General features: G+C 51.1%; 1 protein-coding gene across 1 annotated transcript in view; it reads left to right on the forward strand.

Moving 5' to 3' along the window:
• Positions 1-25435, forward strand: part of ADCY5 (adenylate cyclase 5) — a gene marked incomplete at its 5' end in the record, with an annotated part of 155016 nt that overhangs the window by 118081 nt on the left and 11500 nt on the right. The window contains 8 exons of the mRNA XM_082655384.1: positions 538-682; positions 1957-2054; positions 5534-5621; positions 16821-16937; positions 17374-17538; positions 20294-20469; positions 22566-22595; positions 23633-23765. Of these exons, the coding sequence (XP_082511510.1) occupies positions 538-682; positions 1957-2054; positions 5534-5621; positions 16821-16937; positions 17374-17538; positions 20294-20469; positions 22566-22595; positions 23633-23765 (952 nt within the window). The remainder of the gene's footprint in view (positions 1-537; positions 683-1956; positions 2055-5533; positions 5622-16820; positions 16938-17373; positions 17539-20293; positions 20470-22565; positions 22596-23632; positions 23766-25435) is intronic.

Raw genomic sequence — 25435 nt, forward strand, 5'->3', positions numbered from 1 at the left:
AGTCTCAGGGGCTGTTAGAAATCCCACTCGAGGACTGGGCTCCACGCTACAAGCCGAGTGTTTAGTTCAGCACCCAAAGATTGTGAAATGTGCTTCCCAGAGAGTCCCCTGGGCCAGGCGAGAGCAGCCAGGTGGCTCCAGGCCCTGTGGCAGAGGTCTTGCCTCCTGGTTTCAGCCTTCAATTCAGGATGACAGTACAGCTAGAGAGTGAAGAGCAGAGACTGTTACCTGTAGGGGAAAAACAAACCCTTGAGAATAATTCATGTTATCATTATCATTTAATAATACATCAATAGGGTTAGAAAATCCTTATTGTCAGTGAGGCCCCCCCAGCCCGCGGGTCTGAGCCTTGGGCAGTGTTCTGCACATGTGAGTACTCGGGCTTCTGGCCCGTCCTGGTGCCAATCCCAGCTTCCCCACCCCTTATTAGAGCTGATCAAGCCCCTCTGATGGGTCCGGGTGTGCGGGCTGAGCCGTCCCCCTAGCGGCACCCCCTGGTGGTCAGCCTGTCTTGTGTCTGCGCCCCTTGCTCCCCAGGAACGCCCAGGAAAGTGCGAACCCCGAGGATGAAGTGGATGAATTTCTGGGCCGTGCCATTGACGCCAGGAGCATCGACAGGCTACGATCTGAGCATGTTCGCAAGTTCCTCTTGACCTTCAGGGAGCCTGACTTAGAGAAGAAGGTACAGCACCCTGGGGGGGACCACCCCCCACCCCCACCCCCCTACCCTGGTGCAGAACCAGGACCAAGGGGAGGGAAAGGAGGCAACAGGACGGCTCCCTCCCCTGTCTCCTTCTTGTCACTTCCATTTCCCACCTCTGATGCTATCCTACCCAGGAAATGGGGGTTTTAGGGAGACTTCCTTGGTGGAAAAGGATACATCTTAATTTCTTTGTGTCTCAGTTTCCTTATCTGGGAAATGGGGATTTTTAACATACCTACCTCATGGTGTCATAGTGAGGATTAAACATCCATATATGTAAAACACATGAAACAGTACCTGCCACATAGTAGATGTTCAATAAACACTGCTATTTGTATTATTTTATTGCTATTGTTATTATTATTATTATTATAGTTTCCAATGGACCATCCAGCTGCCTTTGGCACACTGGAAACTCAGAGTATTAGAGTTGGAAGGGGCAGTCAAGAGCTCTTTGTCCTGTCTCCTTAAATTGTGACTGAGAAAATAAAGCTCAGAGTATCTGGGTGACTTGCTCTAGGCCACCCAGTGAAGTAGTGACAGAGCCAGAACAAGACCCTGGTCCATGGTCTTTGCTACATGTCACAGGGTCTCCCATGTGTTCCGTCAACATGGGCTCCTGTGAACTCATGCCGTGGTCAAATGAGGCACGCCTAATCAGGAGGGAAGAATTATGGGAAGGGAACTTAGTCTGTTTACCAGCATAAATGGAACTGACTCATGCATTACCCTCTCTGGGTGACTTTCTGCCAGCACGGCCATTTGTGCAGCTGGTTGGTGTCGTGGGGAGGGTGCGGGCTGGGAGTCAGGACCTTGGAGATGAGCTCTGTAACACTGGACAAGTTGAGTGACCTCTCTGATCCTCAGCTCGCTCATCTCTGAAGTAGAAACAGCAGCAGTCCTGTGCCTATTTCCTGGGGCTCTCGTGAGGATGTGCAGTGATGGTTGTAAGCCCCAGCACGTGTTCTGGTGTGTAGTTGGTGCTCAGGAATGTGAGCCGTGATCATTATGAGTTATTCTCATGGTGACCCACCCTGCAGAGTTTCTGGTTTAGCATAATTCAACGGCCCTCCCCACAGGCACCACCATGTAGTGAGTGGACTGGTTTCTTGAGAGCTAAGGCCTGTGCTGGTTCTCGACTGGGTCTTCCAAGTCTTGGGAGCGTGCTGTCCCAGGTGTGTCTGGGGTGGAGGGGGGCTGGAGCAGACAGGGCCAGGTGCCTCCGCCCACTCACCCTGCCCGTGTCCTCTCAGTACTCCAAGCAGGTGGATGACCGATTCGGTGCCTACGTGGCATGTGCCTCGCTCGTCTTCCTCTTCATCTGCTTTGTCCAGATCACCATTGTGCCCCAGTAAGTACCCCATCCCTCCCGGGCTCCCTCCTCTGGCTGCAGGGGCTCCAGGGGTGGGAGGGGAGGTCATGTAGGAGAGCAGAGGTGGGAGTCTGAGCTGAATTTGCTCAGGCAGGGAGAAAAGTTTACAGTATTGTCCTCAGTGAGACCAGGAAGCCAAGAGTCTGCCTCCCCCATGATGGGTAGGCCATGTGCTCATTGCAGGTGGAAAACTTCTGTCTGGGCACTGCCCAGCGCACGGGAGACCCCTTCTCTCCACTTCATCCTCTCATCCCATTTTAACGCAGACCACTGTTGCCCATTGAGTCACCCAAAGTATTCACCAAGCTGGTTTCTGCATGACCTTTGGTTCTTGCAAAAAAACAGTATATCTTCAAAAAATAAGGGTTTTATGCTACTCCAGATATTTCAAAGAATGGATTTCAGATTCTGAAGACTTTTCTCTAAGAGGTGTTCCTGAAATCTTCTGAGGACTGGCTGTGTCACTGAGAGAGGCCTGTGGCTTCCAAGGGGACCACTCTGAAATGGGCTGTTGGACATGAAGTGTTTGTTAGGTAGTCATTCACAGTAGGGTCACAGCTAAGTGAGAAAGATAACCTCTCCATGTATGTATGTGTGTGTATATATATGTATATATGCACATATATATATATATATATATACACACACACATATTTTTTTACTTTTTATTATGCAATATTTCAAACATACAGAAACATAAAGTAATTAATATAATCAACACTCATCCCCTAGATAGAACAATTGTTCTTTTTTAAAATTATTTATTTATTTATTTATTTTTGGCTGTGTTGGGTCTTCGTTGCTGCGTGCAGGGGGTTTTCTCTAGTTGCGGCGAGCAGGGGCTACTCTTTGTTGCAGTGCGCGGGCTCCTCATTGCGGTGGCTTCTCTTGTTGCAGAGCATGGGCTCCAGGTGCACGGGCTTCAGTAGTTGTGGCACGTGGGCACAGTAGTTGTGGCTCGCAGGTTCTAGAGCACAGGCTCAGTAGTTGTGGCGCACGGGCTTAGTTGCTCCACAGCATGTGGGATCTTCCCAGACCAGGGTTTGAATGTGTCCTCTGCATTGGCAGGTGGATTCTTAACCACTGCGCCACCAGGGAAGTCCCAGAACAATTGTTAATATTTTGAAAGGTTTTTTAATCTATCTTTTTCTGATTTTTTTAATTGAAGTATAGTTGCTTTAGAATGTTGTGTTAATTACAGGTATATTTCTGATTTTTTAAGGTAAATTTTAGACACAAGGACATTTTGCCCCTAAACACATCAATAGACACCTGTTTTAATGGCATTTTGCTTCTTAACCACAATGCTTTATGTACCAAACTAAACTAACCCCAGTTCCTCTATAATCATCTAATACCAAGTCTGTATTCAAATCCCCCAAACTGTCCCCCTAAATGTCTTCTACTCTTAGTTTATTCACAGCCAGGATCTACTCAAGATCCGCTGGATGTGTTTGGATATGTCTCATAAATCTAACTTAATCTGGAAGAGTCCCCTCACTCCAACACCTTCTGTTTTTCATTTTGAAATAATTATAGACTTAGAGAAAGGGCACAAAAGTACTACGGGGAGTTTCTGTACATCCTTCATCCAGTTTCCTGTGCTTATTGACAACTTAACTGCAGTAGAGTAATCAAAATCAGGAAGTAACACTGCAATGATATATGAACTAATCTGTAGGCTGTGTTCTGATTTCATCAGCATTCCCCCAAATGTCCTTTCTGTGTTCCAAGAGCTGGGCCAGGGCCCCACATTGGATTTAGCTGCTGTAGCTCCTTAGTCCCCTCCCATCTGTGGTGCTTCCTTGGCCTTTACTTACCTCTCATGGCCTTGGCACTTCTGATAAGTACTGGCTAATTGAAGTGTAGACTCTCTCAGATCGGATTTGTCTGATGCTTTTTCATGATTGGATGGAGGTTATGTATTTTTCACAAGAATCCCACAGGAGTGGCGTGTCCTGCTTGGGGCATCACATCAGGAGGTGCGTGGCGTTGGCATGTCTTATCACTCAGTGCCTTTTATTTTTAATGGTACTTATCGTTGAAGAGATGGCCCTTGCGTTTGTGTCTGCTATGACCCTGTCAGGATACCACACACTGGCAGCCAGCTGCACCCTGGTTATGCAGGTAATGTCCGTTGCCCCCTGCACTGAGACCGTGCAGAGCTGGTGGGATTGTGGGTCTTTGCTGTCATAGGACTCATTTCCTGTATTGAAATGGAGCTATAGGTATCCTAAGCAACCTAGACTTTCCGTCCCATTGCAGCTGAGAGTCCCCTTCACTTGGGGGCATAATCCTGCCTCTTTGCTGCTTCTGTCTTTCGGTAGCGTGGCTTGGGGCCGGGTTATACCAGATCCCTGCTCTGCCCGCAGTAGCTTCACTCCCTCCTCTGGCCACAGCTCCGAGCTGCTAAGGCATGGATGGAGGTCGTTCTCTGGCCGTCTCTCTCCAGGGACGCCTTAAAAGCTACTTTAAAGGTCTTTCTTTCCCTCTGAAGAGAGTTCTCTCCCCTGTTCTGTTTGTTTCAGGCAGCTAAGTGCCGGCTTCTGGGGGAGCCTGGAACAAAGATGCCTCCCTAGAGGCCTTCACCTGCCTTCTTGTGTCCTCCACCTGCCTTTAGCCTGCTGACAACACCTGTCATGTCAGGCTGTCTCACTCCCTGAAAGGGAGAAGGGGTTTCTGGGGCCTCCTGTGGTCGGTAGGGAGTGCTGTGCCTCGACCAGCCCCTGCCCCAGGAGGGCCACAGCGGGCTCCGGATGGAAAGTCACTTGCAGTTCTTTCGCCCGAGGATACTAGCCCTTTGTGAACATTGAGCTCACCTGTGATCTGCCTCTGTGAGGAGGGGCAGCAGGAGATCCTTGCAGTTTTTACGGTTGTTGTTGAGCTGGGTGGGAATAGGGGAACAGAAGCTGAACAGGACTTGTGCGTCTGGCAAGTAGGAAGGGGACAGGGTTTAGGGACTCTGCCCTCCAAAGGGACATGTCACTGCTGTTTCTCAGAGTAGCTGGTTGGGCTGTTGACAAATGCATTTCTATAAAGGATGGCCATTTATCAAACCAGTGTTCAGCCTTCAGAGTTACTTGTCAGGCCATAAGTGACTACCTAGAGAGAACAGCCAGGTGATTTTTAAAATGGGTCCTTCCAGGCTAAATGAAGTGAGTCTATGGATAGCTAAGAATTAGGCAAAATATTGGGCAGGTGTCACCCCGTTCTTCGTTTGGCTCCTGTGTGGGCTATGCTCCCCCAGGAAAGTGACAAGACCGGGAGGAAGGGCAGGAGCCAGACCGTTACGGAGGCAGGTTCCGAATCGGTTCTCAAGGCTCAGTAATCCCTCCTCAGTGAGTCAGGGGCCGGGCACCCAAGACTGGGCAGGAGGTGCAGCAGAAATGGAGCAAATTCTGCTTCCTTCGCGGGGCGTCTCAGAACCCCAGAATTCCCCACCTCCTCTCTCCTTCCAGCTCCGTGTTCATGTTGAGTTTCTACCTGACCTGTTTCCTGCTGCTGACCTTGGTGGTATTTGTGTCCGTGATCTACTCCTGCGTGAAGGTGAGTCCAGCTTATACCTGAACCCCAGCTGCCTTCTTCCCTCCCTTCCCAGCCCACTGATAGGGCCCCTCCCAGGGGCTGGAGAGTCACACCCGGGATCCAGGTGCCTGATGCTGGATCACAGCTCTTGATTGGCATTCGCAGCAAGCCAGACTGCAGGGGGCGTAGTTTGTCCGAGGAGCCTTATTTGTACTGGCTGTTTCAGTTAGCCTTTGCAAATCTCTGCAAGAAGATACTGTTGCTGTCTCTTCTGTCTGTCCCCTGGGTATCAGGTAGGCCAAAGGAAGGGCACGCAGCACAATGCGTGGCACAGAGCAGTGGTCAATAAACATTTGCTGAAAGAATGAGTGTGAAAGGGATCGCTCTTGACACCCCTTCTCTGTTCCAATGTGCCCTGGAAATGGCCCTGGAGGGAGGCCATAGAGATGATGGCTTTTGAGCTGCCCATCGTATAGATGAGAGGGAGACCCAGAGTGGTTCATTGTTTCAGACAGGGCCACACAGCTAGTAGCATGGGCGTGAGACCCTGTTCTGTGTTCTTCTCCCACGCCACCTCTTAGGCATGCTGTGTCGCCATCCAAGCTGTGTCCTTCAAGGGGACCTGACCCCAGGTCACTAGGGTCTGTTGTAGAAATCACTCAGGTTCCTGTTTGCCTTGCCCACCAAGCCTCTTCCTCAGTTCCTTCGCCACTGGTTTAAGAATTCCCATGGGCCTTCCCTGGCAGTCCAGTGGTGGGACTTTGCCTTCCAATGCCGGGCGGGGGGGGCGGGGGCAGGGGCGTGGGATGGTGCAGGTTCGATCCCTTTTCCGGGAGCTGAGATCCCACGTGCCTCACGGCCAAAGAACCAAAACAAAAAAACAGAAGCAATATTGTAACAAAAATTCAATGAAGACTTAAAAAATGGTCCACATCAAAAAAAAAAAAAAAAAAAGAATTCCCTGATGGGGCCAGGCTGGTTCCAGAAACCTCTCTGTCCCAGCAGAGACAAGCTCTTTCTAGCTTCTGCTGTAACCATTTCTCTGCTCCTCCCTGACACTCACTTGGAGCCAAGCCCCTGGGGGGCCCAGGCCCTGCCAGCACTCCCTACACCCTCTGCGGTGGGCACCGTGTTCTCCTTCCTGGGGGATTGGACCTTTGTCGTCTCCAAAGTCCCCTTTCTCGCTCCATCCTCCAAACAGAGTCCTTCATTAGGCTGTAAACTGTTTAATCACCTGATGGTCAAGATCTTGGTGGACTGATTGTCAGAACTGGAAGGACCTTAGAAGCATCTGGTGTGCTGCAGTGTGCCCCTGAGCAGGTGCAGAAGTGGATGCCCAGAGAGCGGCAGGACCGGCCGGGGTCACTCGGCAAGTTGAGCAGTGTGCTTAGCCAGTTCCTTCACTGCATCGTAGGGGTTAATCCTGGCTCCCTGCCTCTCCACCAGCTCCTTCCTCAAGGCTATGACCTCCCTCCTGCTCTGTGTTCAGTCTCTCATGCCTTTTGGTCTTGACGTTGTCAGGCACCCCAGCCTGCTTTTCCCCCGGTGGACAGTCCCACCTTCTTCCTCCCATGGCTGGAAAAGCACGCCGTACATTCACAAGAGCCAAAAGGTGGAAAAGACCCAGGTGTCCATTAACAAAGGGGTCCCCACCCCCCGGGCCTCGGACTTCCACGGCCTGTTAGGAACCAGGCCGCACAGCAGGAGGTGAGTGGCTGGTGAGACAGCGAAGCTTCATCTGCGGCTCCCCATGGCTCGCAGTACCGCCTGAACCCTCGCTTGCATTAGCTCCTGAACAATCCCCCCCAACCCCGTCCGTGGAAGAACTGTCTCCCACGAAACCGGTCCCTGGTGCCAAAAAGGTTGGGGACCGCTGCATTAACAGATGAACGAATAAACAAAAGTGCTATGTCTGTACAATGGAATATTGTTCTACCATAAAAAGGACTGAGATTCTGACACATGCTCCGACATGGATGAACCTTGAAGACATTACGCTAAGTGAAAGAAGCCAGACACAAAAGGGCATATATTGTATGATTCCAGTTGTATGAAATATCTATTCTAGACAAATTCATAGGGACAAAAAGTAGACTGCAGGGTAGCCTGGGCGGGGGGAGGGGGAGTGGAGAGTTATTGCTTCTTGGGTACAGAGCTTCCGTTCGGAGTGATGAAAGGGTTTTGGAAATAAATAGCAGTGATGGTTTCACAACACTGTGCAAGTAATTCACGCCACTGAATGGTACACTTAAAAAATGGTTAAATTGGCACATTTATGTTATATATATCTTACCACAGTAAAACAACCTAACAAAAAGCATACCATAGCTAAAAGGCCCTCTTAAACATGCTTTGACTGAACACTCAAAAAGAATCTTAAGTTATAAACTGAGTCAAAGTCATTGTTTTGTTTGTTCATCTGAGGCACTTAAGTAGGCTGTTCAAATCAGAATCAAAGCTATCTGTTGTTTACAAGCTGTAAACTGGAGCCGAGCTTCTCTCTTTTCTGTTTGCTGCTTTGGTGAACCTGAGCTTCATGGACTGCATTTGGTTTGTGTTGCCTGACTTGCGTGTGTATCTGCTGGTGGGAGAAGAGAAGGAAGCAGAGGGGGAGGAGGTGGGGAGGGGAGGGGACGGGCCCCGCCTGCACTGGCCATTTTAAGTTAGTTCCTGGGTCTAGTGAATTCTTTTTGCCACTGTTAGAGATTATTTATAAAAGTCATTCCTGCCTCGTGTTTTATAGAATCGACCTATTTTGTAATCAGTGTCACAGTCAATAATCTTGTTCTCAATTCCTTCGTCCAGCCCAGTGATCTTTCTGATGGCTCTGAGGCCTCAGTTTCCCAAGGGGCGGGCCGGTGGATGGAACACTGCCCTGCCCTGACTCCATTCTGCCCACCTCCCCACACCCTTCCCACCAGAGGAGCCTGCTTCTTCCATCTTGCAGTTGTAGAGCTTCTGTAAGGAGTTTGTTTAGAAAAAAAGTGCTCTGTGACTTACCAAGCCTGAAACCTGCTCATCTGGACCAAAAGTTGAAGAGACACTAATACCCATCTTGGGCTCCTAGCTGTGTGCTTCTCTCACAGCCTCTGAGAAGCCATTGTCTCAGCATTTATCCACTCTCTGGAAAGTAGACCCCGACCTGAGCAATTGTTTGTAGCGTGAACTCCTCTTCCAGTTAATAATCAGTCTTCTTTCCTCTTTGTGTTGTGGATTAACTGCATAGTAAGATGTGAAAGGGGTAAGTCTCCCTTTTGGCACCTCTGCAGCAGGGCGGCCTGGCCCCCCTTCCCCTGTCACACTGCCTGCAGGCCGCCTGACTGAAAGTTGATTGTATCACCTTTTCAGGTACTGCTGTGAAGCTGACTGGACTGGAATTTTCAGTGTCATTCTGTTTCTCCCTGTGAAAAGATTTGCCAGAACTCAGACATTTTTCATGTGATTTCCACAGTTTCTCAGAAGTCACGCCTAGTGGCTTTCCGATGAGATACTGCAGTTCCTAAATGACCCCCGCCTGCTATGGGCTCCGCAGGTCCAAAGCCAAACAGTTCTGTCAGACGTGGTCTCTTTCTCTGTTTCATTTACTTTTCCAGTTCCCCAAAACAACTTGGACTTACTTTCTTAAATCATCCATATTTTATCCTTTTCGAAGAGAGAAACATGAAGAAAGTGTGGTCTGAGTTAGTCAACGTAGTCGTCTTAGCTGTCTGTCAGGGAGCAATTCCTGGGTCCTTTCTGCTTTTCTGAAATGTACTGCTCACCGAAGGCTCTGATTGTTTTTTCCATCTTGGGCCTGTATGATCTTTTCCTGACACAGCTTGGCCCAGGTCACACACACACCCCTAGATTTCTCAGAGCATCAGCTGCCCTCTGGAGCCCCTCTGTCTCTGGGATGCCTTGTCCTAGGGATCCTCCCCTGAGCGTGTCCTTCTGGTGAAGCTGTCTTAGAGGGCCAGTCTGAACATCTGCACACACCACTCCTTCCTTCCCTTGGCATCGGTGCTCATCTGGGCTCCAGAGCTGCTTTCATCAGAGAAAACCATGCTAAATCCCTTCTTGCCGTCACATGTGGTCCCCAAACTCAGAGAATCTCAAATTGGTAGGGGCCCGAACAGTGAGGCAGCCCAGACACCCTCCTGAGGCCGGAACCCCTTTGCATAACCCTGCAAGGGGTGGGCCAGCCTCTGCCGTGTCAGCTCCAGGGATGGCGAGCTCACTCACGTCTCCTGAGTGCAGCCCCTTCCCTCCTTGCCCAGCTCTGACTGCTCTGTCAGGCCCCCTGTGGCTTCTGCCCCCTCATCCTGTGAGGCAGCTCAGGCCTGCCCCTGACAGTGCCAGCACTTCTGCTGCCACCGCCCACGTAGGTGGAAGAGAGTGGCTCCCTTCTGTCCCCGCACTTGACTGGGCCCCCTTGCTCTCCAGTGGCTCATTAGCACGTTCTCACTCAGAAGGCCAAACTCTGCTTTCCTGCAGTTCGGGGGTTGGGTACAGACAGGCCCAGAAGGAGTACTCAGCTACAGGGCCGCGCATGTGTGTGTGTGTGCGCGTGTGTGTGCGTGTGTGCGTGTGTGTGTGCGTGTGCATGTTTAAATCTCTTTCATCTTCTAGGCTGCTGGCTCCCTCTTGGCTTGTCTCCCACTGACGACCTGGACCTGATTGTCTGACCTCCTGGAAACTGACCAGGGCTTCCTCTAGGCCCTTGTCTGCTCTGTGCAGTCACCTAAAAGCCTCCTCTCCTCTCCCCGAAGCCTGAAGCTAGCCAGGTCCCGCCTTGCCGGCTCTCCTTCCTACCACGCCCTCCTGACTCCCGTCCACAGCTTCTAAAACAGGGCCCTACTCCTCAACCAGTACCTCTCACCTCCCAGCTGGCTTCTGTCTTGTGACGACTTCAGAATCCCCACACTCCCCTTTCCAGAGGCTCGGGGTCACACTTTGTCCACTTGAAGAGGATGTGTTGCTGTCAGGCGCATGTTCGTTTGGGGGTGGAGAAGGCTTCATTTTCAGGAAGGAGATCTTAGGTTCCTCCCATGGCTTTTAAGTCAAGCCATCTTGGGTCCAGAGCCCAGCCATGCCACCTTGACCAGCGTTTCCCAAACCTTTAAGGTGGCTTTTATTACATCCACTTTGCAGATGAGGAAAATGAGGCTTCAAGCGGTTAGACAGCCTTCCCTAGGTCCCGAAGCTAAGAAGTGGTATTGCTGGGGTTTAAACCCAGATGGTTCTTGACTCCAGAGCCCACAGTCCTTCCCCTCCAGGACACTGCCTTTGTTAATAAGTCCAGTTGACCGCTGAAAGGCCAGGTGATAAGAGCAGTAGTCAGTGTCTACCGTGGGCCAGCATCTGCCTGTCTTGTTCTGAAGTTTTCATATCTTTAAAAATATTTTTCTGAAGTAGGAGCCACTGCTTCATTTATTAACTCCTTGTCAGAAAGTCTGTTTTCTTACATTATTTTGCTGTCAGATTTCATCACCTTATTTCATTCGTGCAATACCCTGGTCCCACGTGACAGACAGGGAGCCAGGACCCCAGGGAGGTCATTGATTTGCCTGGAGACTTCCTGAGAGGCCAGGATCAAAACTGTCCCTCACCTCAGTCATGGTTTATTAATTGTGTCGCCATTCCCATTTTTCAAGTTGAATTGATTTGAATTAATCATATTGGGGTTGGAACTTTTTCTTTCAATTGATTCTTTTTCTGAGCTCTGATGGTGAACAGGCACTGAGCAATTGGTTTGCACAGACACAATCATCCTCCCAGAAAAATGCTCTCCAGGATCTGTATGCAGCTGTAGAGCAGGCCTGCGAGGAGATTCTACTCCAGGTGAAGAATTTTATTGTCCACACCGGGGTTAGTAAAGGTGGGATTTGGGGTCAACATACAGGTGAACTTTTTGTTACAGGAGATGAGATACTCTATAAACCAGTGCCAGGGCAGGATGTCAAATCTTCTGGAGACTTCAAAAAGGCAGCAATTCCTGGGTTCCTGCTGAGACTTTAAGTCAAGAGCAGGTCTTTTGAAAGGGTGACAAGGGAAAATGGCTTGTAAAAAGGCAATGCATTGAGGTAATCACTCATTAGATGTTAGAGCTGTAGCAGCGGTCCCCAACCTTTTTGGCACCAGGGACTGGTTTCGTGGAAGACAATTTTTCCACGGGCGGGATGGGGGTGGGAGGGGCTGGCTCAGGCGGTAATGCGAGCGATGGGGAGCCGCAGATGAAGCTTCACTCGCTGGCCCGCCGCTCACCTCCTGCTGTGCGGCCCGGTTCCTAACAGGCCGGGGGTTGGGGACCCCTGAGCTATAGTATTCCAGGTTGGATTTTGTTTTTAAAGCCTGCAGTTCTTCTCTGGGTGGCCCCTGTGGGGCTCCTGGTCCCAGGTTCACCAGGAAGCCTGTGTGCATATACTGTTCCCCAACCACCTTCTATAAAGGCTTTACCATCTTCTAATAAGTTTTGTCTAAACCAAGTCATTACACTGGCGATGAAAGAAGCCGTTCAATTGATGGATAGGGTGATCAGGACTGAAATGGTTTAAGCAACACGGGGGATGGGGGGATGAAATGGCAAAATTTTAAGCAGGCAAAGATTAGAAGCCATCTGTCATACCATTTCAGAGTAAGATCCTCATGCTAGTGCCAAAACACTTTCCACAGCTGTGAAACCAAAAATTCCTTTACTGAGAAACAAGGACTTTTGTTCTTATCGGCAACATAGCTCTTTAAAATGCAAATATTAAGTAAATTTTCTATCGAATTTAACAGCTTTCAAAGCACTTTCAAATGCATCATTTCATAACCACCCTGGAAAATCTACCACCCTGGAAGGTAGATATTCCCTGTTTACCAATAAGGAAACTCAGAGCCCTTGATGATTTCCCCAGGATCACACAGTAAGAAGCTGAGCAGGATTTTTTTTAATAAGTGCTTTATTGAGATATAATTCACATACCATAAAATTCACCTTTATAAAGGTTATAAAATTATAATTCAGTAGTTTTTACTATATTCATGAAGTTCTGCAACTATCACCACTAATTCCAGAACATTGTCATCATCCCCAGAAGAAGCCCCGTACCTTTCAGCAGTCACTCCTCATTCCCTGGTCCCTGTTCCCACAGCTCCTAGCAACCTCATATCTACTTCCTGTTTCTGTGAATGTGCCTGTTCTGGACATTTTGTATAAATGGAATCATACACTATGTGGCCTTTTGAGATTGGCTTCTTTCACTTAGCATATTTCAAGGTTCGTTCATGATGTACTATCTGACAGCGCTTTATTCCTTTTTATGGCCAAGTAATGTTCCATCGTGTAGATATACCACGTTTTGTTTATTCCTTTATCAGTTGATGGATATTTGGGTAGTTTCCACTTTCAGGCTGTTATTAATAATGCTGCTATGAACATTTGTGTACAAGGTTTTGTATGGACTTATGTTTTCAGTTCTCTTGGGTATGTACCTAAGAGTATAATTGTTGGGTCATATTTTGAGGAACTGAAAAGCTGTTTTTCAAAGCAGCTGCACTATTTTACGTTCCCACCAGCAGTGTACAAGGGTTCCAATTTCTCTACATCCTCACTAGCACCTGTTATTATCTGACTTTTTGATTATAGCCATCCTGGTGGATGCGAAGTGGTTGCTTTTGTTTTTGGTTTGCATTTCCCTGATGACTATTGATGTCAAATATCTTTTCATGTGCTTGTTGTCCATTTGTGTAGATTCTTTGGAGAAATGTCTATTCATAGTATTTGTGGGCTTTTTTTGTTTTGTTTTTGGCCACACCTCGTGGCTTGTGTGATCCCAGTTCCCTGACCAGGCCATGGCAGTGAAAGCCTGGAATCCTAACCACTAGGCCACCAGGAAACTCCCTGTTTGTCCATTTTTTAATTGGGTTATTTGTCTTTTCTTGTTGAGTTGTAAGAGTTCTGTGTATATTCTGGTTATAAGACCCTTATTAGATAATATGGTTTACAACAATTTTCTCCCATTCTGTGGGTTGTCTTTTCATTTTCCTTTTCCTAATCACTTTTAATTTATGGTAAAATATACATAATATAAATTTTTTATTTTTAAGTTTACAGTAGAGTGGCATTAAGTACATTCATGTTGTCGTGCAACCATCACCACTATCCATCTCCCGGACTTTTTTATCTTTCCAAACTGAAACTTTATACTCATTAAACAATAACTTCCCATTCTGCCCTCTTCCCTGGCAACCACCATTCTGCTTTCTGTCTCTATGAATTTGACTGCTCTGGGTACCTCAAAAAAGTGGAATCATATAGTATTTGTCCTTTTGTGACTGGCTTCTTTCATAGTGTCTTCGAGGTGCCGTCCATGCTGTAGCGTGTTTCAGAATTTCATTCCTTTTCAAGGCTGGGTAATATTCCATTGTGTATGTATACCACATTTTGTTTACCCACTCATCCATAGCTGGACACTAGAGTTGCTTTAACCTTTTGGCTATTGAAAATAATGCTGCTATAAACATGAGTGTGCCAATATCTGTATAAGCCCCTGCTTTCTATTCTTCTGGGTATATACTCAGAAATGGAATTGCTGGATCATATGATAATTCTGTGTTTAATTTTTTAAGGAATCGTTATACTGTTTTCTACAGCAACTATATCATTTTACATAACTACCAGCGACAAACAAAGGTCCCAATTTCTCCACATCCTCACCAACACCTTTTTTACTTTCTTGATGGTGTTATTTGAAGGAAAAATTTTCAATTTTTTTTTTTTTGGCTGTGTTGGGTCTTCGTTTCTGTGCGAGGGCTTTCTCTAGTTGTGGCGAGCGGGGGCCACTCTTCATCGCGGTGCACGGGCCTCTCACTATCGCGGCCTCTCTTGTTGCGGAGCACAGGCTCCAGACGCGCAGGCTCAGTAGTTGTGGCTCACGGGCCTAGTTGCTCCGTGGCATGTGGGATCTTCCCAGACCAGGGCTCGAACCCGTGTCCCCTGCATTGGCAGACAGATTCTCAACCACTGCGCCACCAGGGAAGCCCAAATTTTCAAAATTTTGATGAAGTCCAACTTATCTGTTTTTTCCTTTTTGCTTGTGCTTTTGGTGTCATATCTAAGAAACCATTGCCTAATCCAGTCACAAAGATTTACTTATGTATTTTCTTTTAAGACTTTTATAGTTTTAGCTCCTACATTTAGGTTTCTGATCCATTTCAAGTTAATTTTTGTATATGGTGTGAGGTAAGCTCCAAATTCATTCTTTTGCATGTGGAGATACAGTTGTCTTAGCGCCATTTGTTGAAAAGACTATTCTTTCCCCATTCAGTTTTCTTGGCTACCTTGTCAAAATCAATCAATCGTAAAGGTAAGGGTTTATTCCTGGACTCTCACTCTATTCCATTGATCTCTATGTGTAGTAAAGCAATATTTTAATCCAAGCTTATGTTCTCCAAATCACACATGTCTTTTCTTCTGCCATGTTAGAGGGTTCAGTCAGAGTGCCTCCTTTATTACCCCAGAAGGAAGTGTTTTTTCAGAAGAATGCCACAGACTTGATGAACCATGAACACATCTGAGAGGCACCCCTGCTGGGGACATGGAGGTCCAAGGTCTTCACCACTCAGCCTAGAGCCTGAATGGCTTGCAGGCCTCTGCCACTGCTGCATTCCTTCTCTGTGGTCCCTTCTTTCCCTCTGCTGAATAGGAAGTGGCCTTGTTGGAAGGGTGGAGGAGGATTTGGGGTGGAAAGATATACTGCTTCCCTACATGCATGCCCAGCCCAAAGCCCAAGACTGAGGGGGTAAGCAGGGCACTTTCTTGGTGTCAAGAAGTATGAAGGGTCTGAGATTTGGTTTTACCCTAATTACAAGCTAATAAATTAGCTTGTTGCTCTTTCATAGATACTGGCAGACGTCACGAGACCCCTGGGTCAGAGACAAGAGACTTTATTACTCACAGCATAGCAAGCAGCACAAGCATCAGCATATTTGTGTTGGTTTCCCAAAGGCCCATGAGGGCAACCTGATGGGCCCATGTAGACGCCCTGCATGTAGTGAGTTTGGGTCACAGCTGAGGAACACTGGACCAAGGGCCCGGCACTTAATGGCCTTAAACATTGTAGCACACTAGCCAGTCCTCTCCGCACTGGGAACGAGCAGTCACACCGTGGTCCCAGTGTGTCCCCTTGCCTACGTAGCTGTCTGTGTGACCAGCTACAGAAACGCTCTGTATCAGAGGGTGGATAAACCTTGCAGTCTGGCACTCTCAGCCAGAATGCGCAGGTGTGCTCAGGGGTCACACAGGAAAAGCCACGCCTAGAACCCGGGCCTCCAGGCTCTGGTGAGTGCTTTTTCCACCACCTTCGTCCGCCCTTAGGGGTTTCCAAAGGACGCATGGCATGCTTGCAGATGAGCCTTACCAGGAGGCATTAAGGTAGGTAGGATGGGGGAAGCACGAATCCACTACTTCACTTTTCTGGGGTCTGTCAACTTCTTTTGTAGTCTAGGTTGCTTGGGAGATGAAGGGCACATGGGGGCCAAGGCCAAGTATATCAGATTTGGTAGACCCAATCATTTAATTACCAAAACCGCAGTGGGTCTTGAGTGGACATACAGTTTGTCTAGCTGAAGGAAATACAGGGAGGATTAGGTGAGGGAAATGTCAGATCCATGGGCATCCTGCTGAAGAAAAGCTCACTTAATTCACACGACTGGGGCCCCGCTGTCCGCTTACACGCTGCTCTGCCCCCTTCTCACGTGCCCATCCCTTTCCTCCAGACCCCAGGTTCTCTCCAAGCCCTCAGACCCACAGCTCCCTACTTCTTCCCTGAAGCCTTCTGACCCTCCCTGGAAACGTTCTGGGCACCTCAATGTCTCCTTCACTCCCACCTCCTGCCCCTCCCTGATTGTAACTCCAAGCGGCCCAGCATTCACACAGCGGGTACATGTGCTTTTTTCTCTGCTTCCCCATTGGGGTGAAGGTAGCATCTTTCCTTTCGTCCTACCTCTCTTACCTGTGAGCTCCCCAGGTGGACCCCCTTCTGGCCAGCTGCAGAATCTGTGCTGTGGTTGGCCTGGAAGCGGGGGTGCAATGGTGCGAGGCTGGAGGCTCGCCCACAGGGAGGGGGTCAGGAAAGCCCCTGTGGTTCTGTTGGCGAGAGACAAAGGTGGGGAGGGCGTCCACCGAGCTCCTCTGTGGCGGTGTGCGGAGTCCACTGAATTCTGTTCCACGTCTGTCCTCCCTCTACCCCGCGACAGCTCTTCCCGGCCCCGCTGCAGAGGCTCTCCAGGAAGATCGTGCGGTCCAAGATGAACAGCACCCTGGTGGGCGTGTTCACCATCACCCTGGTGTTCCTGTCGGCTTTTGTCAACGTGGTGGGTGGCTCCACCTCCCCAGCACTTCCTCAGCCCATTGGGTGAAACCCAGTGGAGCCCTGTACCTCACAAGCATGGGCCGGGAGGAGACTTTCCCCCAGGCCCTGGCGTTCTCCCCCCTGGAGGTTCTTATTTGGGTCTCACCTTGGGTCTGGGATCAGATTTAGCTCCTAAAGCCTCTTACACAGCCTTATGTCCTCACTCTCGAGGCTGGAGGAGCCAGAGACTCAGGGAAGTATGCCCCAAGGGAGGTTTACAAGCCCTGCCCCGGGTAGCTGGGCAAATCCTGCCCGTTCCTCGGCCTCTTCCAGGCTTCTCTCCTGTCGCGGCCAGTGTCAGGCTGCACCTGAGGCGAGGCGGGATGGGCACCTGCTGCCTGTGGAGATGAGCTACCCTGGCCTGGTCCCCACAGGCTGACCCTCTCCTCCCCCACCAGTTCACGTGCAACTCCAAGGACCTGATTGGCTGCCTGGCGGACGAACACAACATCAGTGCCAGCCAGGTCAGCGCGTGCCACGTGGTGGAGTCAGCCGGCAACTACAGCCTGGGTGATGAGCGGGGCTTCTGCGGCAGCCCCTGGCCCAACTGCAACTTCCCCGAGGTACTGGGCAGGGAGGGACTGGACACGGATGGGGACCTGCCACCCCAGCCCTCTCTACCCTTGGCTACTCTGATGGACAGTCAGGGGCCCTCTGCCATTACAGAGACCTCCTTACCCCTCAGTCTCTCTCACTCTTTGTGCCAGACACCAGTGAACAAGGCCGACCTCCTCAGTATAGCAATAACGACAATAATAGCATAGCTATTGTTTATATGGTATTTACCATGTGCCAGACACTGTGCTAAGGGCTTCACATTTACTCATTTAATCCTCACAGCAACCCTATGACAAAGATACTATTTTATACAGATGACATTGAGGCACAGAGAGGTTAAGTAACTTGCCTAAGGTCACACAGCTAGTAAGTGGCAGAGCCAGAGCTCCCACCCAGGTCACCTAGCTTCAGAATTCTTGCTCTTAACCTGAAGGCAGAGCTGTTTTTCAGCCTCAGCAGCATTCCTGATATGGCCTCAGGAGGACCTGTCTGACCCCTCTGCCGTGGGTCAGAGCAGAGCGGAGCAAAGGGAACCCAATCCCAAACCAGTACTACCACCAAGTTCACGCATTCAAAGTATAATTCAGTAGCTTTTAGTATATTCACAAACTTGTGCAGCCATCATCATAATCTAATCTTAGAACATTTTTGTCACCCCAGGAAGAAATCACGTACCTACAGGCTATTGGGTTTGAAAAATGGCGAGAACCTTTCGAGAGCAGCGTGCATTAAGCGCCCACGGTATGCGAGGTGCTTTGTTCACCCTGCCGTGCTTCCTCAGGGAGCCGTTTTGCAGCGAGCAGCAGGGCCAGGCTTCCAGCCCAGGGTATTTGCTCCAAGCTTTGGGTGATTCCCACAACCCGGCTCCCTGACGGGGCTCACGTGAAACCTGTAAGATGGTAGCAGCTTTTGCCCTTTTCTGGGGAGAAAGCCCGTGCTTTCATCCAATTCCCAAAGGGCCCATGACTCATAACAAGGATTCAGAACCGCAGTGAGGGCCCCGTGGGCTGTCACAGTGGTGGCCTCCCTCCCCCGCCCCCGGGAATGGACCTGATCCTATGCCCCTGTACACATGGGCAAGGGAAACTCAGTGAGGGGTAGGGCTCACCCTCACCGGTGCTCACCTAGACCAGTTGTCCCTGGGCCCCCGCCAAGCCCTCCCTCTGCCCAGGCAGCCATGCTCCAGCACCCGCCCTCTGCTCCCCACCTCTCTTCCCTCTCACATCTGGCCCACAGCCCACAGGAGCTGCTGCCTGAGGGCTGTTTGCTGAGAAGCAGAGGCTGGTTTTGGTCTTGGCACCTGCCCCTTGGTGGTTGCTCCGTGGGAGAATGGGGGAACAAAGCAGTGGTGTCAGGGCCTGTTCTGGCTCCTCGTTTGTGGCAGATGGTTGGCTGGTCACCGACTTCAGCTCTCACCAGCCCGATCAATTTCAGGCCTTCAGATCCCAGGCCCTACCAGCTACAGACCCCTCGGGCTGACCCCATCCCACAAGGGTTGTTCTTTTTCAGCAGCTCCTCACAGACCCTGAGGTGGACCTCAGTGTTATGCCTTGGCCTCCTGGATGTCTGGGCCCAGGGTCTGAATAGGAATCCAGGCTGGCGCTTGGGTTCCCCTCCCCATCCCGCAAGGACAGGACTATTATCCTTAGGGCTGATGTATCGGGTTGTGCCTTCCCTACTCCTTCCTCTGCCCCTTTCCTGCTGGTGACTTGAGGCTGGTCCCTCCCCCTCCCAACCACCAGTGGCCTCTGCAGTCCCTCTCTGGGTTCCTGAAGGCCTAGGCAGAAGGGACTGCCCCACTGCCAGCCACCAAATTTGGCCCCCAGCCCAAGGCGGAGGTAGCGAACAGTGAGTCGCTCTGCCTGATGCAGAAATAACAATGCTAAAGCTAAAAGAGAAAAATAATAGTTGCTGACCTGACTAGGACGAGTGTCAGGGGACAACAGAGCAGAAGTCGACCTCTGAGATCACCCGGTTTGGCCCCTTGGTTGTCTGAGAAAGAAACTGAGGTTCAGAGACCAGGATTTCCCCAAAGTACGGGGAAGAGCACAGTCCCTCATCTGAAGCCTTTTGGGTCAGATATGTCGTGGACTTGGGAATTTTTCAGGTTTTAAAAGGTTACCTCACACCCCAGTGCAGTATGGGCAGCACCTGATAATGAAACACAGAAATATTTCTGCAGCAAAATGTATGAATAGTCACAGGAAGCAGGACAAAGGTGATAATTTGCATCACATCAGTAGGTCAGTTTGGCCACCAAATAAGGTCAGTTCAGATGTTGCCACCACATGTCATGTTGCAGATCAGGGGCTGAGGCCTGCGGTCCCACAGTAATGGAGGGCACCATGCACTGTGCCAGGGGCTTCCTATTGTGTAATCATCACAGTAAGCCCATGAGATAGAAGGTTTTGCATATGGGGAAACTGAGGCTTAGGTTGAATAAATGGCTTAAATCACACAAACAGTCCATAATGAATCAGGGCTGAAACTCAAGCCTGCCTGAGCCTGGAGCCCTGCTCTAACCATTGGGCAACACTGCTGGTAGTGGTCCTCCTCAGCCTGGAGCCCCACCTCCTGGTTCCTACCCAGGGCCACTCACACCACAGTACAAGTTTGCATCAGCAGAAGCATCCCCAGACCCTTGGTTTCACCTGAGGACAGCCCAAGACTGGAGGGATGCTGGGGGGCGGGGGCGGGGCCGGGGGCGGGGCCGGGGAGGGCGGGGCCCGGGGCGCTGAAGCCGCTACCCTCTCTCCACAGTACTTCACCTACAGCGTGCTGCTCAGCCTGCTGGCCTGCTCCGTGTTCCTGCAGATCAGCTGCATCGGGAAGCTGGTGCTCATGCTGGCCATCGAGCTCATCTACGTGCTTGTCGTTGAGGTGCCCGGTGTCACGCTCTTTGACAATGCCGACCTACTGGTCACAGCCAACGCCATGTAGGTGGCACCCGCCTCGCGCTCTGCACGGGGTCTGGGGCATTGCAGAGAGGCAGGAAGAGCGGGAGGCTGGGTTCCTGGGCTGCAGGGGGCTTGCCAGGGGAGTGTTCTGTTGCTCCCAGCTCTGACCACCGGGGCAAAGCAACACAGTGTCTTGTTTCTTTCCCTCCATCCCTCCCCCAGTGGTGAGGGTGGCCTCAGAGCTACTAGGTCCCCTGTCCCTCTGCCTCCAGCCTCCTACTCAGTCCTGACCTCAGGCTTCAGTGAATTGTTCCTCTGTCCAGGGCAGCCTTTGATGACCTATTTCCACCTAACTGCCCTTGCGCCTCAGGCCCAGAGGGGTCAAGGTCCAACAGAGCTGGAAAGCAAGGTGTGTGCAAGCAAAAGAACAACCTTTGCTGTTCGTAGGCACTTGTCCTGCCTCGAACCAGACAGTTGGACATACATTATCCCTTTCATCCTCATAGCAACTCAGCAAAGTAGGCAGGGCCACCCTGGACGGTTGGGTAGTTTGTGCACTGCTCAAAGGCTCCTGGCTGTGATGGTGAGCAGTTAAATCCTACAGCCCAGAGGTGGCATGTATGGGGGTTGTGCCCCAGGCTATCTAGCTGGCAGTCAGCCTGGTCATATAGTGACAGATGTCAGATTTCCAGGGGAGGTAGCTCCGTGAGGGGAAAGAGCTCTGATCTTGGGTCAAATTGAGTTTGAATCTCAGCCTCAGACACACATTTGGCTATTTTTCCTGAACCTCATTATTTTTTCCCAGTAAACTGGGAATAGTAATACCTACAGTAGTAAGATGTATATAAAGTGCCTGATATGTAGTACCTTTCTCTTCCCATTACCATCCCCCCCACACACACATACATCAGGAAGAGCAGAACACGTGAGTGACAGGTCTGTGTCCCCTGAGAAAATGCAGTGAACTGTACTTTCTCTGAGTTAGAGGAAGGAATCCATTCATCCATCTATCCATTCACTGAAAAATATTTATTGAGGGCCCACCCTGTTCCAGGCACTGAGCTTGGCAGTGAAGGTACAGTCATGGATAAAATAGGCAATAACTCCAGGGTCAGAAATGTTACCTTCTTGTGCAGAGTATCGCCTGAGAAAAGGAAGATGTTGTGAAGGATCTAAGTCAGATGCAAGGAAGAACTTCTCCACAGCTGTGCAGGGCTGTGGGCAGATGACAGGGAGACGCTGTAGCATCATGAGCGGTGCAGGCTGCAGTCCCTTGGGGACAGGAGAGGGAGGAGGTCGACCCTTCTCCCTGTGGATCAGGGCGGGAGCTGGGAACTTTGCCTCCTCTTTCTCTCCTGCCCCACCCCTCCCCAGAGCCCCTCCACTCTTCCTGCTGAAGCAGTCACAGAGAATGGATGTCCTTTCTGGGTTGGGCGACCCTGGTGTGGCTCTAGGGCAGCACTGTCCACTAGATAAATCATGCAAGCCACAGGTGTAATTTAAAATTTTCTAGTAGCTATATTAAAAAGGCAAAACAAGCAATTTTAATAATGTATTTATTTAACCAATATATTCAGAGTATTATTTTCATATATAGTCAGTTTAAAATGATTAATGGAATATTTGACATTTTTCCACACTAATTCTTTAAAACCTGGTATCTATTTTACACTTACAGGACATTTTAACCTGTACTAGCCACATTTTAAGCTCAGTAGCCACGTGTAGCTAGTGGCTACCATACTGGACAGTGCAGGTGTAGTGTTTCTCCTCCTCCGGGTGGCAGCGACTGGCTGGGGTGGGAGAGGGGACAGGCTTCAGCCCAGGTGGATGTGCTGGGGGGGTCCCAGGCTCCCAGGTAAGGGCTGGATGATTTGTGGTCATGGTGACCAGATGCTAATTGGGGCTGGCCTTTCTGCAAGCCTCCCATCCTGAAAGTGACCTTGGATTGAGAAGAGGGGTGCTGTGGGGGGGGGTGGCAAAGGAGCAGCAGTGGTGGGGGCAGAAGTAGGAGGCGTGGGGAAGCAGAGCTGGGTGTAGAGGGGCACAGCAGGGCTGGGGGGCAGCAGAGCAGGCATGGAGGCTGCTGATGCAGGGAGCAGCCCTGAACAGCCCTCCCCAACTCCTGTTCACAGAGACTTCAACAACAACGGGACCTCCCAGTGGTGAGTTGAAGCTGTTTCTCCGAGTTCCCTGATACAACCCCTGCCTGCCCTTGGCACCGAGCAGCCAGAGGCCACCAGCGGTACCCAGGTGGGAGGGGGCCTTGGTGGCAAGGTGGGTGATGAAGGAGGAGGCCCTCCCCTCCCTTGGTACCAAGGGGGCCTCACTGGGTAGGTGCCCTTCTTTTATGATCTCTCTACCACCCCAAGATGATTTATAGACTCAGTGACCAAGGTCATCAGGATCCACAGGTCATTCCACAGGCCTCAAGCTCTCCCCAGGGGCATGCACGAGATCCTGGGTGCAGGAGAACAGGTGCCCCTTCTGCCACCAGAGGAGAGGAGCAGAGGAGAGGCCTGCAGGGTGTGTAGGTTAGGCCCTGCCTCGGGGCTGCTCCTGGGCAGGGAGTCTACACAGCCTTCAAGGTTTGGGCTCTCTGCTGGGACAGGAGCAGGGTCAGGGACAGCTGTTTTTATTGGGAGGATTAATAATGTTAACAGAAATATAGTCAGACAATAATAGCTACCAATTTTGGATTTTCTACTGCTTGTCAGACACTGTACAAGGAGTTTGCATACAGTGTCTGTAATTCTTGCCACAATCTTGAAATATGGGTGTTATCCCATTTTACAGATTAGGAAACTAAGGTTCAGAGAAGTTAAGAGGACTTGCCCAAGGTTGCCCAAAGATGGTCAGTATGGCCTGCCTGGCTCCCCTGTTACAACCCCTGTCTTGTCAACTGAGAAAGACCTGAGATGTACATGCTGCCTTTTACAAGGGCCTCGTTCATCCCCTGATGTAACCAGAGGGAAGTGCCCCAGTGATGGGGGAGAGGGAGCCATCAGGAGAAGAGTGCTGGCTGCTGAGCTGCAGGCTGAGCAGGGGCTGCCCACTGAGAAGGCTTCCTGGAGGAGGCACACCTCAGGCAGTTAGAGAAGGAGGGTGAGGATAGGGGGCCTGGAGTGGGAGGTAGAAACAAAGGCCTGAGGGGCCTCAGAGCCCGGCCTGAAGTGCCAGGACATCTATCTCCCGCCTGCAGCCCTGAGCACGCGACCAAGGTGGCGCTGAAGGTGGTGACGCCCATCATCATCTCCGTCTTTGTGCTGGCCCTGTACCTGCACGCCCAGCAGGTGGAGTCCACCGCCCGCCTCGACTTCCTCTGGAAACTGCAGGTGGGTGGTCCCGGGCTTGGGGGTCGGGGGTGGGGTTGGGGGGGCGGGACCCCCAGGCCTCATGGCACTTTGTGAGTGAGCAGTTCATCCGCTGGGCTGGGCTGGGCCTGGGTTCTGCACTGACAAGGCGTCCTGCTCACCAGCTGACCGGTGCCCCGCGTCCCAGCGAGTCTGCTCCCTGCTCTCTGGGGCCAAGAGGCAAAACCCTGGAGCTCCAGACAAACCCACCCTTGACAGTACCTGGTACCGGGACTCTGATGGGCCTGGGAGAGAGGCTCTTCAGCCACAAAGACAGTGGGCATCCAGATGCCGGGACAGAGGGGAGGCATGGACAGGCCCAGTTTGTGGCAGAGGCAGCAAGGAGTCAGGAGGGCAGGGGGAAAACAGTGGCAGGAGGAGAGGAGAGAAGTAGGGGGAGTGCAGTCCTGGGGCCGCGGAGGCCTTAGTGCAGGAGTTGGTGCCAGAGGCTTCTGAGCAGGGCTCGATGTGACCTAAACTGGGCTTGAAGACCCCTCCAGGGGAAGATGGCTGGAAGGGGCATCAAAGATCGTCGACAGGAAGTCCAGCCAGGTGGCTGTGCCCTGGCCTTGATGAGAGGTGGCTCAGGCAGGGGCAGAGGTGCTGGGTGCTGAGTGCCCCGGTGGGGCTGGAACCCAGCCAACACTCTGCCCTCCAGGCTCTGTGCCCTGCGCCGTGATTGTGTCCACCTGCGGGAGGGGTGCTGCTGGGCCATGCACAGGGTACTCCAGGTGCTACAGCAGCAGCCCCTATGGCCCCTTCCGACCTGCTGGACCACCTCAAAAGATGCAGGAGAGGGCACCCAAGGGCCCATGAGAAAGCCTGGTCTTGCCTTTTATATATATATATAAGTTTATTTTATTTATTTTTGGCTGTGTTGGGTCTCCGTTGCTGTGCACGGGCTTTCTCTATTTGCGGCGAGCGCGGGCCGCTCTTCGTTACGGTGCGCGGGCTTCTCATTGTGGTGGCTTCTCTCGTTGCGGAGCACGGGCTCTGGGTATGTGGGCTTCAGTAGTTGCGGCACACGGGCTCAGTAGTTGTGGCTCGCGGGCTCTAGAGCGCAGGCTCAGTAGTTGTGGCGCACAGGCTTAGTTGCTCTGCGGCATGTGGGATCTTGCCGGACCAGGGCTCGAACCCATGTACCCTGCATTGGCAGGTGGATTCTTAACCACTGTGCCACCAGGGAAGCCCCAAGAGAAAGCCTGGTCTTAGATGGGAGTGAAGGTGGGGTTCAGACCTGTTATTCTAGCCCAGCCGCCTGCAAGGCCTAGCTTAGCCCGGCTTTTTTTGCCTCCCCTGGCCTGGCCCCTGTGTGCAGACCACTTCTTCAGCTCATCTGCAACTCGCTTAGGCCTCCTCCATCCTCTGCTTCCTAGTAATGTTGAGATTAAAGTCTTCGGGCCGGGGCAGGAGGCCCTGGATTTTCACTGGATGCTGAGTGAAGACGGGGGCATCTGGCTGCCCCTGCTATTGGGTGTCTCTGGTGGGGATGCCCTGAGGCTGGGGGAGCATGTTTTCCATGCGGAATGCCCTGGGTTGGGAGGGGCCTCGGGGTTACCCAGTGTGAGGCTGCACCTTCTCTTCTCAGAGAGCAGCCTCCCAGCCTCCTCCCGACTTGCTCACGCCTCTCTTCTTGGGGAAGCTCCCAGGAG

Source organism: Grampus griseus (genome assembly GCF_964374135.1).
Source record: "Grampus griseus genome assembly, chromosome: 5".
NCBI lineage: Eukaryota > Metazoa > Chordata > Mammalia > Artiodactyla > Delphinidae > Grampus > Grampus griseus.